The 14,907-nt window shown below is 43.2% G+C and overlaps 1 protein-coding gene across 2 annotated transcripts in view; it reads left to right on the top strand.

Moving 5' to 3' along the window:
* Positions 1-14,907, top strand: part of pola1 (polymerase (DNA directed), alpha 1) — a 54,450-nt gene that overhangs the window by 21,338 nt on the left and 18,205 nt on the right. For both annotated transcript variants that reach the window (XM_086192000.1, XM_086192002.1), the window contains 8 exons: positions 1,186-1,218; positions 1,801-1,893; positions 1,985-2,190; positions 2,303-2,435; positions 2,549-2,680; positions 2,776-2,950; positions 3,185-3,366; positions 8,387-8,518. In XM_086192000.1, coding sequence (XP_086048126.1) covers positions 1,186-1,218; positions 1,801-1,893; positions 1,985-2,190; positions 2,303-2,435; positions 2,549-2,680; positions 2,776-2,950; positions 3,185-3,366; positions 8,387-8,518 — 1,086 coding nt within the window. The remainder of the gene's footprint in view (positions 1-1,185; positions 1,219-1,800; positions 1,894-1,984; positions 2,191-2,302; positions 2,436-2,548; positions 2,681-2,775; positions 2,951-3,184; positions 3,367-8,386; positions 8,519-14,907) is intronic.

Raw genomic sequence — 14,907 nt, 5'->3', positions numbered from 1 at the left:
ATGTATGTGTATATATGTATGTATGTTTATATATATGTATGTGTGTATATATATATGTATGTGTATGTATGTGTGTATATATATATGTATGTGTGTATATATATGTATATATATATATGTGTGTGTGTGTAATGTATGTATGAAAGTTATAAAAGGTTTGAAATTGTATTTGTTGCTCAAATCTTGGCAGTAGAGTTGCTCTGACGGGTTTATACTGAACACCTGTGAACTGTGAAAACATGTTAAACGAGCAGTGGAAAGGAAAGTGGCTTTGTCTGTGCCACAATTTTGTGTGTGTGTGTGTGTGTGTGAGAGACCTTGACCTTGACTGCAGCCCTTTATGGAGGAGGCTGTTCTGTGAATGACTCCAACACCCCCCTCTGTACAGTGGTATGTAGCAGCCCATAAAACATGCTTAAGTCCCACTCTGGTTTCAGAGAGTGGAACACCCCCCACTGCCCCCCTCCCCTGTCCTGCCTCCGCTCAGCCCCGCCCCTTTCTCACTCTGAAATAGCCACGTCCTTGTCCCAACATGCAGCACAGTGTGAGCCGGCCTGCATATATATGCAGCCGCGGTTGATTGAGGAGCAGATTGCTGGTGACAGGTCACACCGCGTTCTGTCCCTCCGACCCCCCGGGTTAACGACCCAGAGCCCCCACTCTGCCATCCCCTCCTCTGGGCCCCCACCTGTTAGGATCCTTCTGCTTCTCAGATCTCATGCGCGCACACACACACACACACACACACACACACAAAGTGGACAACCTGTGTTAACAGAATTCTCTTATTTGTCCGTCAGTCACTCTGTGGGTGATAAAGGCCATTACGAGTCATTAGTGTGTGTGTGTGTGTTTGTGTGTGTGTGTGTGTGTGTGGCTCAGCTAGGATGCGTGTGGGTTGAAAAGACGCCTGTCACAGCATGTTCTCATAATTGCCCTCTTAGCCAATTATCCCCCATTTAAAAGCAAGTCACCTGCTCTGCCCTCATGTCCACACAAATGCACTCACTCACGCGCACGCTCACACACACACACACACACACACACACATACATTATAAATAACACAGAAACCTAATATTTAGTCATTGTTCCTGACTGGCATGTTTATTTATTTCGTACCCAGTTTGTTGTGCGTTTTGTTGTTTGTATCTTCTCATATTTGTGTTTCTGCTCTCTGATTTAGATTCTGATGCACACCAAAGACTTGGTCCAGAAGGTGGGTCATAAACACACCGTTGGAGCTCTAATCTAGAAATGAGAACATAAAATCAAGTGATAATCTATATTCGTATATCTGGGTTAGGGCTGGACTGTGACTTCTAAACGGTTTAACCTTTTTTTCAAGTTTTACCTCATTTGCGAATTATGGCAGAATTTATATATTTTTTTGATCTTTTATTTATTATCGGACATTTAATCTACTACAGATCTCAGTATGTGTGAAACTGAATGAAAACTGATCCTTGAGAGTTGAGAATCATATTTATTTCATCAGTTTCCCAAATAAAAATTCCATTTTAGTTTTAAAGTAAAAAGCAAATTTGTGAATCGATGATGATATGCAGAAACAAATGAATCAATGACAATTGATGGTCGGAGGTTACAGATGAATTAGCCAGCTATTACCGATATAACTACAATTTTAAGTTTCTTCAGTAATAATTCACTGATTTGGGTACATTTAGAATAGTGACGCTGGTTCAGATTATTTCTTTGGAATTCAGGCAGTTTATATATTAGAAATTATATTTTCTGTAATAAGTTGAAGCTGACATCTTCAAACTCCTGTGTGACTCAGATGAACCTGGAAGTAATTTATGGAGATACTGACTCCATTATGATCAACACCAACAGCAAGTCTCTGGAGGAAGTATTCAAACTGGGCAATAAGGTGGGTTTTATTTCTAGATGGTTAACAAATAGTGGTTATAGAGCAGTAGATGGCTATTTTCCCTAATGCACGTATGTGTCCCGATCGGCAGGTCAAAGCAGAAGTGAACAAGCTGTACAAACTCCTGGAAATTGACATTGACGGTGTGTTCAAGTCACTTCTACTGCTCAAGAAGAAGAAGTACGCAGCTTTGGTGGTGGAGCAACATGGGGAAGGACGCTACAGTGTCAAGCAGGAGCTCAAAGGCTTGGACATCGTCCGCAGAGACTGGTGTGACCTGGCCAAGGAATGTGGCAAGTATGTGAATGAACCAAAAAGTCTGAAAGCTATGTTAATCGTTAACGCGCTAACATGTTAGCTATCTTATAGTTATATCCCTTTAATCCGCTGTTTTCATTTCCTCTGGCAGCTACGTGATCGGTCAGATATTGTCAGACCAGAGTCGTGATATCATTGTTGAGAACATACAGAAACACCTGGTGGAGGTGGGGGAGAAGGTAGCGGGCGGAGCCATACCACTCAACCAGTTTGAGATTAACAAGGTAATGGACGTGGTAGTTTTTGACCAAACCCTGACACACTGGATTAGTGCAGAAGTCACAGTAACTATCGCTCTATCTCTCCTTCTCCTTCTCCTTCTCCATCTTCTCGCCAGGCTCTGACTAAAGATCCCCAAGACTACCCAGATAAGAAGAGCCTCCCCCATGTCCATGTGGCCCTGTGGATCAACTCCCAAGGAGGTCACCGGGTCAAAGCGGGTGACACGGTCTCTTACATCATCTGCAAGGTTTTTGCAGTCTATAAATGCTGAAATATTCTAATAGCCAAGTTTGGATTTATACGAAGCTGCTGCTCACGCCGCCGTCTGTCGTTCTCCCCCAGGATGGCTCCACCTTGGCAGCCAGTCAGAGAGCCTACGCTTTAGAGCAGCTCCAGAAGCAAGAGGGTCTCAGTCTGGACACCCAGTACTACTTGGCCCATCAGGTCCACCCTGTGGTGTCCCGTATCTGTGACCCTATTGAGGGCATCGATAGCGTGCTGATAGCCACGTGGCTGGGTGAGCTAATACTTTCCTAACCGCTTGAACGAGCTCAGGAATGCAGGAAGAAGTCAGGTTTTAGAAATTATCATGAAATTTGTGTTTAAAGATCAGTTTTCACATTAAAAGTCTTATAAACACATAACAAGAAAGTAAGTGCTGCTGCTCATGTCACTGGCTCCAAGCCAAACACCATCACCTTCCACTTCTCATGAAAGTGGTTTCCATTAATGTCCCTGTTGTCCATCCCAGGCCTGGACCCCAGTCAGTTCCGGTCTCAGCAGCAGTACCAGAGAGAGGAGGAGGCAGACGGGATGCTGGGAGCTCCGGTCCAGCTAACTGATGAGGAGCGCTACAAAGATTGCGAGAGGTTTACGTTCACCTGCCCTCAGTGTGGCACAGACAACATCTACGACAGCGTGTTTGAAGGAGCAGTGAGTACTTTTACCATACGCGTGTGTGTGTGTGTTTATCTGGCTGAACATTCTGGAGAATTCACTTGTTGCATTATCAAGAGATGCAAACATCGTGCAAGAACTGAAAATAGACAGAAGTCAGGGCCAGAAAACACAAATTTAAATCTATAAAAACACAACAAAAACAAATTAATTACCTCTAATAAAATGAAGCATAATAAAATGGTTCAGATAAAGAAACTGAACGTATGCTTTGTTACCATGGAAATGATCAAAAATCAACCTACAAAGTAGCCAAGTATCGTCTAAATAGAACCTTCCAACACAATACGTGACAATAGCGCCACAAAGTAAAAGCCAATGTATTGCAAGCACCAAAGCATGTTGCAAACCAATAAAGACCTATGAGGCCATTGTCAGAGATGAACATTATTATTCAGGATTGCAGATTTCATGTCAAAAGTTCTTTAAGAAAACTATCCAGAACTCTCACTCTCATGTCTCAAGTACATTTGCGTCATCATCTAACAATGAAAAATTCAGATTAATTCGTTGATGTGAGTAAAAGTCTCTGCAAGAGGATTGGGAAAAAAACCGATGTACAGTCTAACACCAGAGTTTACATCATCCCAGGACGTCCTCGGACGATCATGTGCCTGAAAGCTCCACACTATTAAAATCCTCTCTGGATCAGAGAGTTGCATTTTGAAATATATTAAAACCGAACCAGCAGTCGCTCAGGCTGCAGTACAGAAATAAGCCATGAGGTCATAAATGGGAAATAAATAAAGAACCAACTAGATAAAGAGACAAGTTTCATCATAAATGGTGTGTTTTACTTGTGCCATGGATGGTCGAGAAGATGAGGAGAGCGACTGCGGTGACACAAGAGTATTTTAGTCAAACTTCCTGCGATGGATTCGTGCTTCAGTCACCCTCTATATTGTGTCTCTGTCTGTATTTTTAGATTGCTGCCTGGATCCAATACGGACTCTGTTTTCATTGGCATAGTTCGAACTCCACAACTTGAAAAGCCTTTCCTTAACCCCTGCCGCTCTGTGGACACACACACACACACACGCACACACACACACACACACACACACACACACACGCTGCTCTCCTTCCATTTGTCAGGCCAAGGTTGTGTGTGTCTGTGTGTGTGTGTCACCAACTTGTAATGAAGAGCAGGGCACACAGCTTTTTCATGTCTAAAAGAGACTAATTAAACTGACACCCCCCCACACACACACACACACACAAACACACACTACCAGCGGAGCGAACATTAAATTAGAAAAGGAGTAGAAAACACACGCTCCATAAAAGGATGGTATCAGTCACTACAGACACAGAGGATGCACATATGGGAAAGCAAGAAGACACGTATTCACTTGCATTAACCAAATATTTTCTGTAACGGACTGAGGTTTTTGTTATGATTGTCTATCATCCTGACAGTCTAGATCGCTGAGGGGCGCGACGTTGATGTTGAAAATGTCAGAGCTGATACTTCGAACATTTCATCTATGATAAATGGGCCAAAAAAAAAAAAAAAACAGCTGAGAGAAAGAGGGGGGAAAAAAACTGGGGTACCACGTTTCAATAACTCGCCTTGTAAAGGATTAATAAATAAGTCCATTATTAGTTGCATTGTAAGCACTTCATAAACCATTAATTAACAGTTGTACATATTTTATAACCTCATTTCATTATTTACTTCTTCTGCATTGTTCTTCATCCATTATAATTGTTGTCCTTGTTGGATAAAAATGCAGTTGTATCTTGTCGTACCTTCATCTTGCCAAATAGTGACTCTGCATTGATGTATGGGAATTGAGGTTATAAATCTTTTACAACTGGTAATTAATGGCTCATGAAGTTTTTTCCATTAAAAACAATTAATAGCACACTTAACAACCGTTTATAGATCTTTTATCAAGGGAGAGTTTGTGTTGAGTGGTACCAACTTTTTTTTTGAGACGGATAGATGTTTTGTGTCATTCACACAGCATGGGGGGGGGGGGTACGTGAGGGAACGAAACATAGCAATCAGGCCTCGGTGCCAACTATCCGACTGAATAAATTAGAGAATAAAATACACACATTACTAACTTGAGAGAGTTAGTTTCCCTCAACATTTTTCTAATCCAATACTTTAAAAAAAAAAAGAGTCCATCACGTTGATGGAAACACAAAAACACCCAGAACGGAAGCAGCAAATGCAGCTGCTTTTCACTTTAGCTTTTCGTAGGTTTTCTTTTGGCTACAAATTCCGTATTTCTGGTATTGTGACATTCCTGCCCTCTCGTATTAGAACTTGAATTAAAGTTGCCAAAGCAAAGAATCAAGCACTTTGACATTTTTGGACGAAACCTGTCGGATTACTGATGTTGTTTTTTTCCACTATTGCACACGCAGAGAAAGCAGATAAGGCAGCAAGTTAATTAGGGTGGTGAACATGGTCTAACAGCTCAGTGAGAGGGGAGGACAGATGGGCCTTGACTCCAGTGCTGACACCCAGCCAGGGATGGTAGTAGGAGGAGGCGAAGGTGGTGGTGATGGATGATGGAGGACAGAAAGAGGAGGAAAGTTGTTTGACGGCGAGGGGGGGGGGGTGCATGAAAAGATAAAGCGCAGGTGGTAACAAATTTGTAAAACGCCACAGAGACGTGAAAACAGTAGATGGCAGAAGTTTAAGAGGGGTTGGTAACCTGTGGGGGTAAAGATGGCAGACAAAACTTTGGGTGTTTCATGGTTCATTTTAATACATCAGTCAGTAACTACTTGGCATCCAGGCGGTGTGTAATTTAGTGCGGGAGGGAGTTGTCCGTAATGGAAATGAAGTTTGGAATGAAACAAGGGAGATAAAAGAGTCGCAGAGAAGGAGGAGGATGTTGAGAAGAGAGGGAGGGAGGCTGCTTTCGTGAAGGCTAAAATGGAGAAACATGAAACAGCACAGGAAGAGGAGGAAAGGGTTAATTCTTGTAACACAACGTGAGGAAGGGATTGAGTAGCTTTCAGAGAATATTGTGTTTTGCAGTGTGGGAAAAACAAAATACTCGTGTGCCTTTGACTTCCCTGCTTTTTGTGCCGGTCGATGTGACATTTAAGTGACTTTGAGGGTTTAAAAGTGTGATTTTGATGTAATGTGGCTCCTTTTTTTCCCCCATTGCATGAACACATCAAAGTCTTTATGAGAGGTAAGAATTATTCAATACACATTGACGTCTGTGGGTCCTTCACTGAACTAAATTAGTTTTCATTCAGGCCCCCAACAAGAAGAAATCAACAGTCTGTATTGACTCATTGATCTTATTTCTGCACCGTCTGGTCTGTTCTTTGTGAGCAACGGATGTCACAATGCTGTGTTTGTGTGTTCTTAAGAGAAAAAAAAAAGTTTGCTTATGCATGTGTTTAACTATTCTAATGAACAGACTTGGAACTTTGAGAACAGCACTTTGACTACACCTCAGGTAGAACTCGTGAATCATCTGACAGGACACGTCACAGCTGCATCATGGGACTCTTCTGAGGAAAACTACAGGAAATGAAACATGTCAAGAAATGAATCTAAGTTCGAAGTTGGTATCCTGTCTGTGAGGACCTGCTTCAGCAGTTCAGGGCTGCGGGGGGGGGGGCGTGTCCTGTTTCCTCTATGGCTACGGATGCGTAGTGCGGGACAGACGTTGGCGTCAATGAATGTGCGGTTCCCTCATCTTTCAGTCTGTTTTTCTGTTAAATGCCTGAATACACACCCCATTCAAGCTTGATGTTTTCATGTCGTGTTCCACAACATGAAAAATGTCATTAAATTCGACGCATGGATTTAAAAGTGATCTCAAGTCTTTAAAACAAAAATGGCGGTCGTTATCCAGTTAGCGGCAGAAGGAGACAGCGGATGTTAAAGGTTTGGGATTGACAACAGAAGAAGCACGAGGCTAGTTGCCATGGTGACGCAGACGTCGTAGTTTACTCATGATATAATGTCAGCTTCGTACTGACAACGATCACATCCACGCTTTAAAAATCACATCTGTTTGCGGGGGGGGGGGGGGGGGTATTTTCTGTTAAATCCAATGAGAAAATCTCATGGACTTTTCGCAGAGGGAACCCACAGCCGCGCTAACTTCCGGGTTCACCCTCAAACATTCCAGCAGCACTTTGTAATGTTCACCTTCCAAATATCAAGCTGAAATGACATTAATCAACCCTGTTTGCAGTCGAATATAAAACCTCTTTACTTTATCAGTAAATGGAGTGCTCCTTTGTGTCTCAACCAGCTGGAGCTCTGTGTCAGTGTCTTTTTGATTGACAGTCGCCGGTAGGTTGCCAGAGCACCGGTGTTACACCAGACAGAACAAAGACAAAGTAAACAAACTAATGCAGAGGCTCATGGGTATTGTATTAAGACCCATTAGCTCTGACAAACTGATGGAAAGGAAACAGGCGTTCTTAGAAAACGAGTCGCATTAATTAAACCCCAACATTTAGGAGTTGAAATGAATATCTAGTTGTTGGTTTGTCTTTTTTTGGCAGTGCAATTTGTGAGAGCTGTTTTTGTTGGTCAATGCCTGTTATTTGGTAAAGTCACACAGAGCAAATTCAAATTACCGACTGAACACGACCTCATACATTATTTTCGTACGTTGGCGTTTACTCGCAGAATTTGCCCTGACACCATTTCTGTCACATTGCAGCTGATACATTTAGTGATTTCTTGTTCATAATACATAAAATTGCTCCTAGATGCGAGTTTGCAACACGAACTAGAAGCTGGACCGTGTGCCGTAAAGCAGTTTGATTGCCTTGCTTGTTGCAAAATGCTGCAAGAACTCCAGTAAGACTTCATAAAGCAGTGAAGGGTATACATGTCTACAAGGCTCTTCAATGATAGAACTTAGATCGGAATATTTCACGTCTTCATTAGATAAGGACCTGATTAACAATGTTGTCTTCACCTGCCTATTTTGGAATATTGCCGTGGATGTAAATGCAGCCAGAGTTTGCGCCTCACGTGATTCATATCATTTTTCAGGGCCAGAAGTTGGAGCCCAGCCTGATGCGATGCTGTCACATCCCCTGTGGGAGCCGCCCGCTCGACTATGCCGTCAACATCAGCAACAAACTGCTGCTCGACATCCGCCGCCACATCAAGAAATACTACTCTGTGAGTATGTTGAGTGTGCCCAGTACACATGGGATTAATGTGATTACATTTGAATAAAAATGCTGATTCTTCTGATAAAAGCACACAGACACCCACTGAAAAAAATTCAAATAGTCACGTGTTTAATTCCCGGCCGCCTGCAGGGCCACGAAATGGATTTGAGTTGTTTTTTTTATTCAATGTCAGTGCAGTAACCTGATAGACAAGCACATCACACCTCACAAGCTCTTCCCCTTTTACTCTCGTCTGCTACTTGAGGTAGCAAATTTTTTTGGGGGGGGGGGCTTACAGTGACCAAGAAAAACCCCTTCTCAAACATCCTTAATGGATTCAAACAAACTAAGCAGGATGTAATGAAATAGTAGTAAGTGAAAATTGACCCTGGAGAAAGTGTCTATGAAGACTGATTGGCTGTATTAACACAATAGAGGATGCAGTAATGGTTAGAGATGCTATCAAAAAAAGGAAGGAGGGAAGGAGAAAAAAAAAGATAAAAGAAAACCCCAGCGGGGCACTGCTCTGACATTTTCAACCAAAGAGCACATTACGCTTGCAAAAAGAAAAGAGCACCAGACAGATTTGTAGGCGCATGATCCATGAAAATACTTAAATGGCAATTCTTACTAACCATAGCAAGTTTAACAAGCACTCGGTCCATTTATTTAAATGACAGCGTGAAAGCGGTGAAACCCGGTTAATGGAGAATCAGCAGAAAGTAGAAATACAATCCATCTGATGTATTTGGTGATAAACAACCAGCAGATTTGTCTCAATAATACAAGACCACTCTCGGCTTGACAGACACGCAACGAACGAAAATAACACAGAAGTCTTGGAACACATCCATCACTGCATGTTGGTTGCATCAGTGAAATAGAAGGGGATGTTGTTCTTGGCCAGTGGGATAGTCATCTTCATCTCGGCATATACAACATCATCGGGATCAACTTGGGCGCACCTCCCCCCCCCCCCCCGGTGTTAAATGGAACAATCCATAAACATCAAACCCCTCTTCCTGAGTCCGTTAGAACACTGAAATCACCCTTCCTACCCATCACTGACTTGCATGCATGAAACCACCTTGTGTACCTGCATTGTTGTCCCAGGTGTTGAAACACTCAGAAACTGGTTTTCATGCCCCGATCACCCCCCCCCCCCCCCCCAAAAAAAAAAGGGAAAAAAGATGTCACAAATACAAAAGAATTGTGTCTCCAAAAATCTCAGTTACTGTTTTGGGCAGGTTCTGATAGTCCTCCCTGCAACACTGTCTCAATATTGAGGTATTTGATTATCCCAGCCCTAATGTTAGCAGATTGCCCCCCCCCCCCCCCATTGATACACATCGCGTTTACTGAATCCTGATATAATTAATATCAATATTAGAAAACAAACTGCAGAGGGAACGATGCAAGTGTGTAGAGGGGCAAGTTGTCAGTGAAGTAAGTGCTTGTCAAGCAGCCCGAGAGTGAATTAAAGTGGATGCCAGCGTTGTCTTTGTCGAGGCCTGGCTCTCTGGTCACTGGTAGCTTCTAGCTCTTTGGTTTTGAGTGATTGGAATGCACTGTCTGTAAAAGTGTGTGTGTGTATGTGGGGGTTACTCTCCCACAGTGCTGAACAGAAATCAATTATTGTGCTGAATGTGTGGGGAGCGAGTCCCTCTCAACCCTTTTGTCACGATGTGTGAAACAGCTGCTACCACTGAATACTTATACCTCGCACAGCAACACACATGCACACACACACACACACCTCTGCAGGCTGAACAGCAGTGGACACAGCACACACAGCGGGGCAATGAAGAGGGGTAATATTGTGTAATTAAGGATTCCTTTCAGGCTGAGGGAGAGTTCAAATAGAGCTGTTTGTCCGGCCAGATAGAGTGAAAGCTCTGCACCTCTGTGTGTGTGTGTGTGTGTGTGTGTGTGTGTGTGTGTGTGTGTGTGTGTGTGTGTGTGTGTGTGTGTGTGTGTGTGTGTGTTGGGGGGGCATACTAAACTAGGACCACAGAGACATTAATCATTAGTGAATTTACCTTCCACCCTCCCTCACCCCCACCATTATTAATAAACCAGCACCCTGAGAATATGCAAACACTTATTCACTCCTCTCTCGCTCCCACACACTCTCTCTCTCTCTCTCTCTCTCTCTCTCTCTCTCTCTCTCTCTCTCTCACTCACACACACACACACACACACACACACACACACCGTCATCGTTTCTTCCTCTCGCCCCACCATCCTCCGGCAAAAAAAAGGGAGATTCGCTTTTTTTCTTGAACCACCCAAATTTCGTTTCTTTTTTAACTCCTCCCATCTAACCACCGTTGCCATGGCATTTAACAAATTATTGCAATTACCCTCGTCACGCAGGTCGCCCCTGGAAACAGGCTGAGGGGCAAGACGAGGGATGGGAGGGGGAGAGAGAGAGAGTGAGGGTGAATGAAGACCAGAGAAGGTGATAATCCTGTTTTGAACAAAAGGTCAACGTGTTGAATTGAGAAGCTTTGATTAAGCGGAGGAGGTACAAAGTGGAGCCGTTTGAGTTCTGTTCACTGTGTGTGTGTGTGTGTGTGTGTGTGTGAGAGAGAGAGAGAGGGAGGGAGGGAGATTAAGTGTGTGAGGGTGCATGCATGCTTGTGAAGTAGATCGATTTTAGGTTTTATTCTCCTTTAAGACTTGGAAATGTTGACTGCAGAAGCACAAAAACGAGCAAGGTCTCTTTTGTGTGTGTGTGTGTGTGTGTGTGTGTGTGTGTGTGGCAGGTGGATTCCACTGGTACAGGAGTCATCTTGGATTGCATTTTCATCAAAAACAAAGCTGAAACTATTTTTCAATCAGCTGAACTTTTTTTTGGTCTTTTTTTACTTTTTTTTGTGCAAATACATTTATTGTTGCTTGTACAGAACACTTTCATTGGTCACATTGCATCTTATTTTTTCTCTTGATGCCTACTCGAGAAAAAGAGTTCATTTGAGAAACTAAACTAAGCATGTTTTGTCATTCTGTGCAGATCACGTTAATTGTCAACACGCAAAACTAGATGAGTGAGCGCAACCGCGTTCAGACTGGAGCTTCAGCTAACCTCGCTTCATCTGTTCATTGTTATCGATCGTTTAACCTTCACGTCTTCAATAGATGTTGCAATTCTCCAAAGCCAAATGAGATTTCTTCAGATACATTTGAGAAAAAAAGAAAAAGAAGAGAGAGAAAAAACCAGTCCAGAAATATGTTATTGTAAAGTTATTGATTGATGAAAGACTTCAACATGTAAACAGCTCCACGGAGGAAGCTGTTTATTTGTTAGTGTGTTAGCAGGCGTCTCAACAACTGACGGACAGTTTTTGAAAGATGCATAGAACGACCAGGAACAGGTGGTTAACTGTTGTGTATTCATTTTCTAACCCATAAGCAGGATCTACTTAGTGGCCATCGCTCTCTGGACATGACACCAACGAATCCAGCTCCCACAGTCACTATAAAATAGATAAAAGAAGGCATTACGCTTTGTATTCTGGATCACTTTGGTTGGTCCAAGTAAAATTTGGACATATTTGATGGAATTCAGCACTTGTGCTTTAAATGTAGGATTTTAAGCTCCCGATGACAGGAAGGATCATGTTCTGGATCAAGGAGATCTATTTTTGAGCAGTTGGGAAGTAAAAGTCTGGGTCATAGTCATCCATGCTTTCTAGTTTCTGGTTGTAATTTACTACTTGATAAAACCAGTGTGTGTTTTTGGATTATAGTTCAGTTTTACCACCGAGTAAGTGATGGGATCTTTTGTCTGTTGCTTCGCCGGTGGACAAGATGTAACGTGGACCAAGGGAAAGCCCAGCTTCAGTCATGGAGCAAAGAAGTAAAGTCATTTTTTTTACATAACTTTTGGCAAAGGTCACCTTTGTAGAAATATAAGTTCTGTATTTGTAGATAGCAGCTACAGAACAGAGGAGTTCAAAAGTCAAAATGGCAGAAGTCAGACTAAAGAAAAGCCAAGAATGCTGCTGCTGCCGCCGCCGCCTTCAGTAGAAAAGTCCAGAACTGGCGTGAAGCATCTGACCCCACCCTGAAACGTGTAACCCAGCAGAGAGGACAGACAAAGACTAGGAAGAGGAGACGGAGTAGATTTCCTAGTGGACCCTTCGGTGGCCTGGTCTTGCCTCTGTTTGGTTAAATTATGTGGAACTCATTTGACGTCTGCCTTCGGTGTGTCAGGTATCCACTGCTATAATTATGCAATTATGGGTCTTTATTCTCTCACATCAGACTGTACAGGCCCTCCCTCCATCCTCCGAAATGCCTCAATTAGATGCCCCCACCTACTTTCTCCTAGACCTCCTTGTTTTCAGTCCTTTCGTAGGTTCTGTGTAGCTCACATAGAACTGTTCCACTAACCTAATTTATTTTTAGTTTCTTCAGAGCGTGGGTGTGTGAGTTCTGGGTTATCGTAGAGCAGAGGGGATTTGTGCGGCTTTTTTTTTTTTTCCTCCTATAAACCACCTCTGTTTGTCTTATTAATACATTTTGATATTTTGATGAGTGTGAATGGGAAGCAATTAATACGGTGTGTTTGTTCGCACTTAATGACGTGTGTGTGTGTGTCTGCGTGTGTGTCTGTGTGTCTCTAATGAAACCCCTGGGAACAGCAGTGTGTGCCAAAGCTTGTGTCATAAGAACAAAAAAGGACGAAGATCAAACAGCTTCCCGTTGAAAAAACAGACTTATCACACACCTCCGCTGAACCATTGTCCTGCGTCTGTCCTTATCAGAGACACTGAAGTGGTCTCATTTCCCATGATGCTCGGCTCTTTGTAAGATAGCAACAGAGGTGTTTAGATAGGCCTGGAGCTGGGATTTGTGGAAGAGAATTGGCGGTATGAGCATTGAGGTGACACAAGAAATTTAATCGCTGCCGGCGTTAAAATATCAGATTCAGTGAAGGTTCATTCGATGGAGAATTATTAGAAAAGCTAATAGTCAGCGAAAAACATGAGCATCCATGAGTTTTGGCCCGCCTCTTTAGGAAACCTGTCCGTCGTATCTGAGGTCACGAGTTCAAGTCAGCACTGGATGTCGCATCGTCAAGGTCACACAGGCTTTTCTGATTCATTTGTTGGATTTAAATTTAAAAGGGGGGTTGGAAATAAGCGCAGGTACAACCAAGCCCTTCACCACCAAATTGAACCGGTGCCATTCAAAACTTTACAAACCTTGGTTCTGTTTACCAAACCGGTTCAGGTTGGAGCTGCACCCTTTCATGAAGTGTGTTTCTTGTGTTCGCACCTACGTCCTGAACAGGGCAGGAAACAGGAGGGTAAAAAGAAGATAGAGACTAATTAGCTGTGCATGTGAGTAGCTGAAACCGAATCACAAGAGTCATTCATTTCATTGGGCATTGGGCGGTACAAATCAGGTGTTGCTGGAACGTTCGGAGCGGTTCAAAGTACGGTTCTCAAACAGGCTAGAAAAGAGCCACCAGTTGGTCCTGGTTGGTTCTTGAAAATAGAATTTTTTAAATTTTTTTTTTAAAAGGGGGTTGCACAGCAAAATTGGACAAAGACAACCTAAAATCAATCAGTAAAGTAAGTGTGTGTGTGTGTGTGGTGGGGGGACTGATGTTCATCTGGATAGAAAGACAGGTGCAGCAGTGTTGAAGGGGTTCATTTAGAGTGAATTGAAGGAAGGATGGATAGACTGAAGAAAGAAGCGAAGGCGTCGGCGGCGGTCGGCTGTTCTTATGCTCCATCATTAGTTGGGCATTAACCCCCTCCTCTCTAAACCTCCCCTAAGTAATGACAGGGCAATAAGAAGCAGAGGGGGAGGGGGAGATTTTTTGGTAGAACACAGGCAGATTGAGAGGGTTACACCACAGCACCTGCCTAGGGTCACTACCTCACCCCAGGGGGTCCTAACTACTGCCGTTTTGGCTGTCCACTGCTCTGCCTGTCTGACAAGTGCTCGCAGAGCAGGACGCTGACACAGACAACAGTAGAGGATGGGTTTATATGGACCGGGGGGGTCTACTTAGATGTAAACCTCTGATTGGTCATCTGTCTTTGCCTGGCTGGTGCAGTTGAATTTCTAACCCCTCAGATTCTCTCCCCAAAAAAACTTCTTGTGTGTCGAGTTGGAAACAGCAGTCTACACAGTCACTGACCAATACTTAGGTGCTTTTATGCTCTGATGGAGACGCATCTCTCTCATGCTCCGGCCCGCGTTTTCCTGGACACTCTCTCAAATCAAACGCTGGCAGGAACTGCTGCTTCCAACTTTTTGTGATTAGATTTTTTTTCCTTTTTTTTTAAAGGATTAAAGTGATGCTGAAAAAATGCCATCAAGCTATCAGTCGGCACTATGCATTGAATCGGTCTTTGTCACGTCTCTGTTCAAGAT

The sequence above is a fragment of the Aulostomus chinensis genome, chromosome 21, assembly GCF_037954235.1.
Source record: "Aulostomus chinensis isolate RoL2024-O1b breed Wild chromosome 21, RoL_Achi_v1.0, whole genome shotgun sequence".
Taxonomy (NCBI): domain Eukaryota; kingdom Metazoa; phylum Chordata; class Actinopteri; order Syngnathiformes; family Aulostomidae; genus Aulostomus; species Aulostomus chinensis.
The sequence above is the reverse complement of the archived record's forward strand: the minus strand, read 5'-3'. Positions and strand labels throughout refer to the sequence as shown.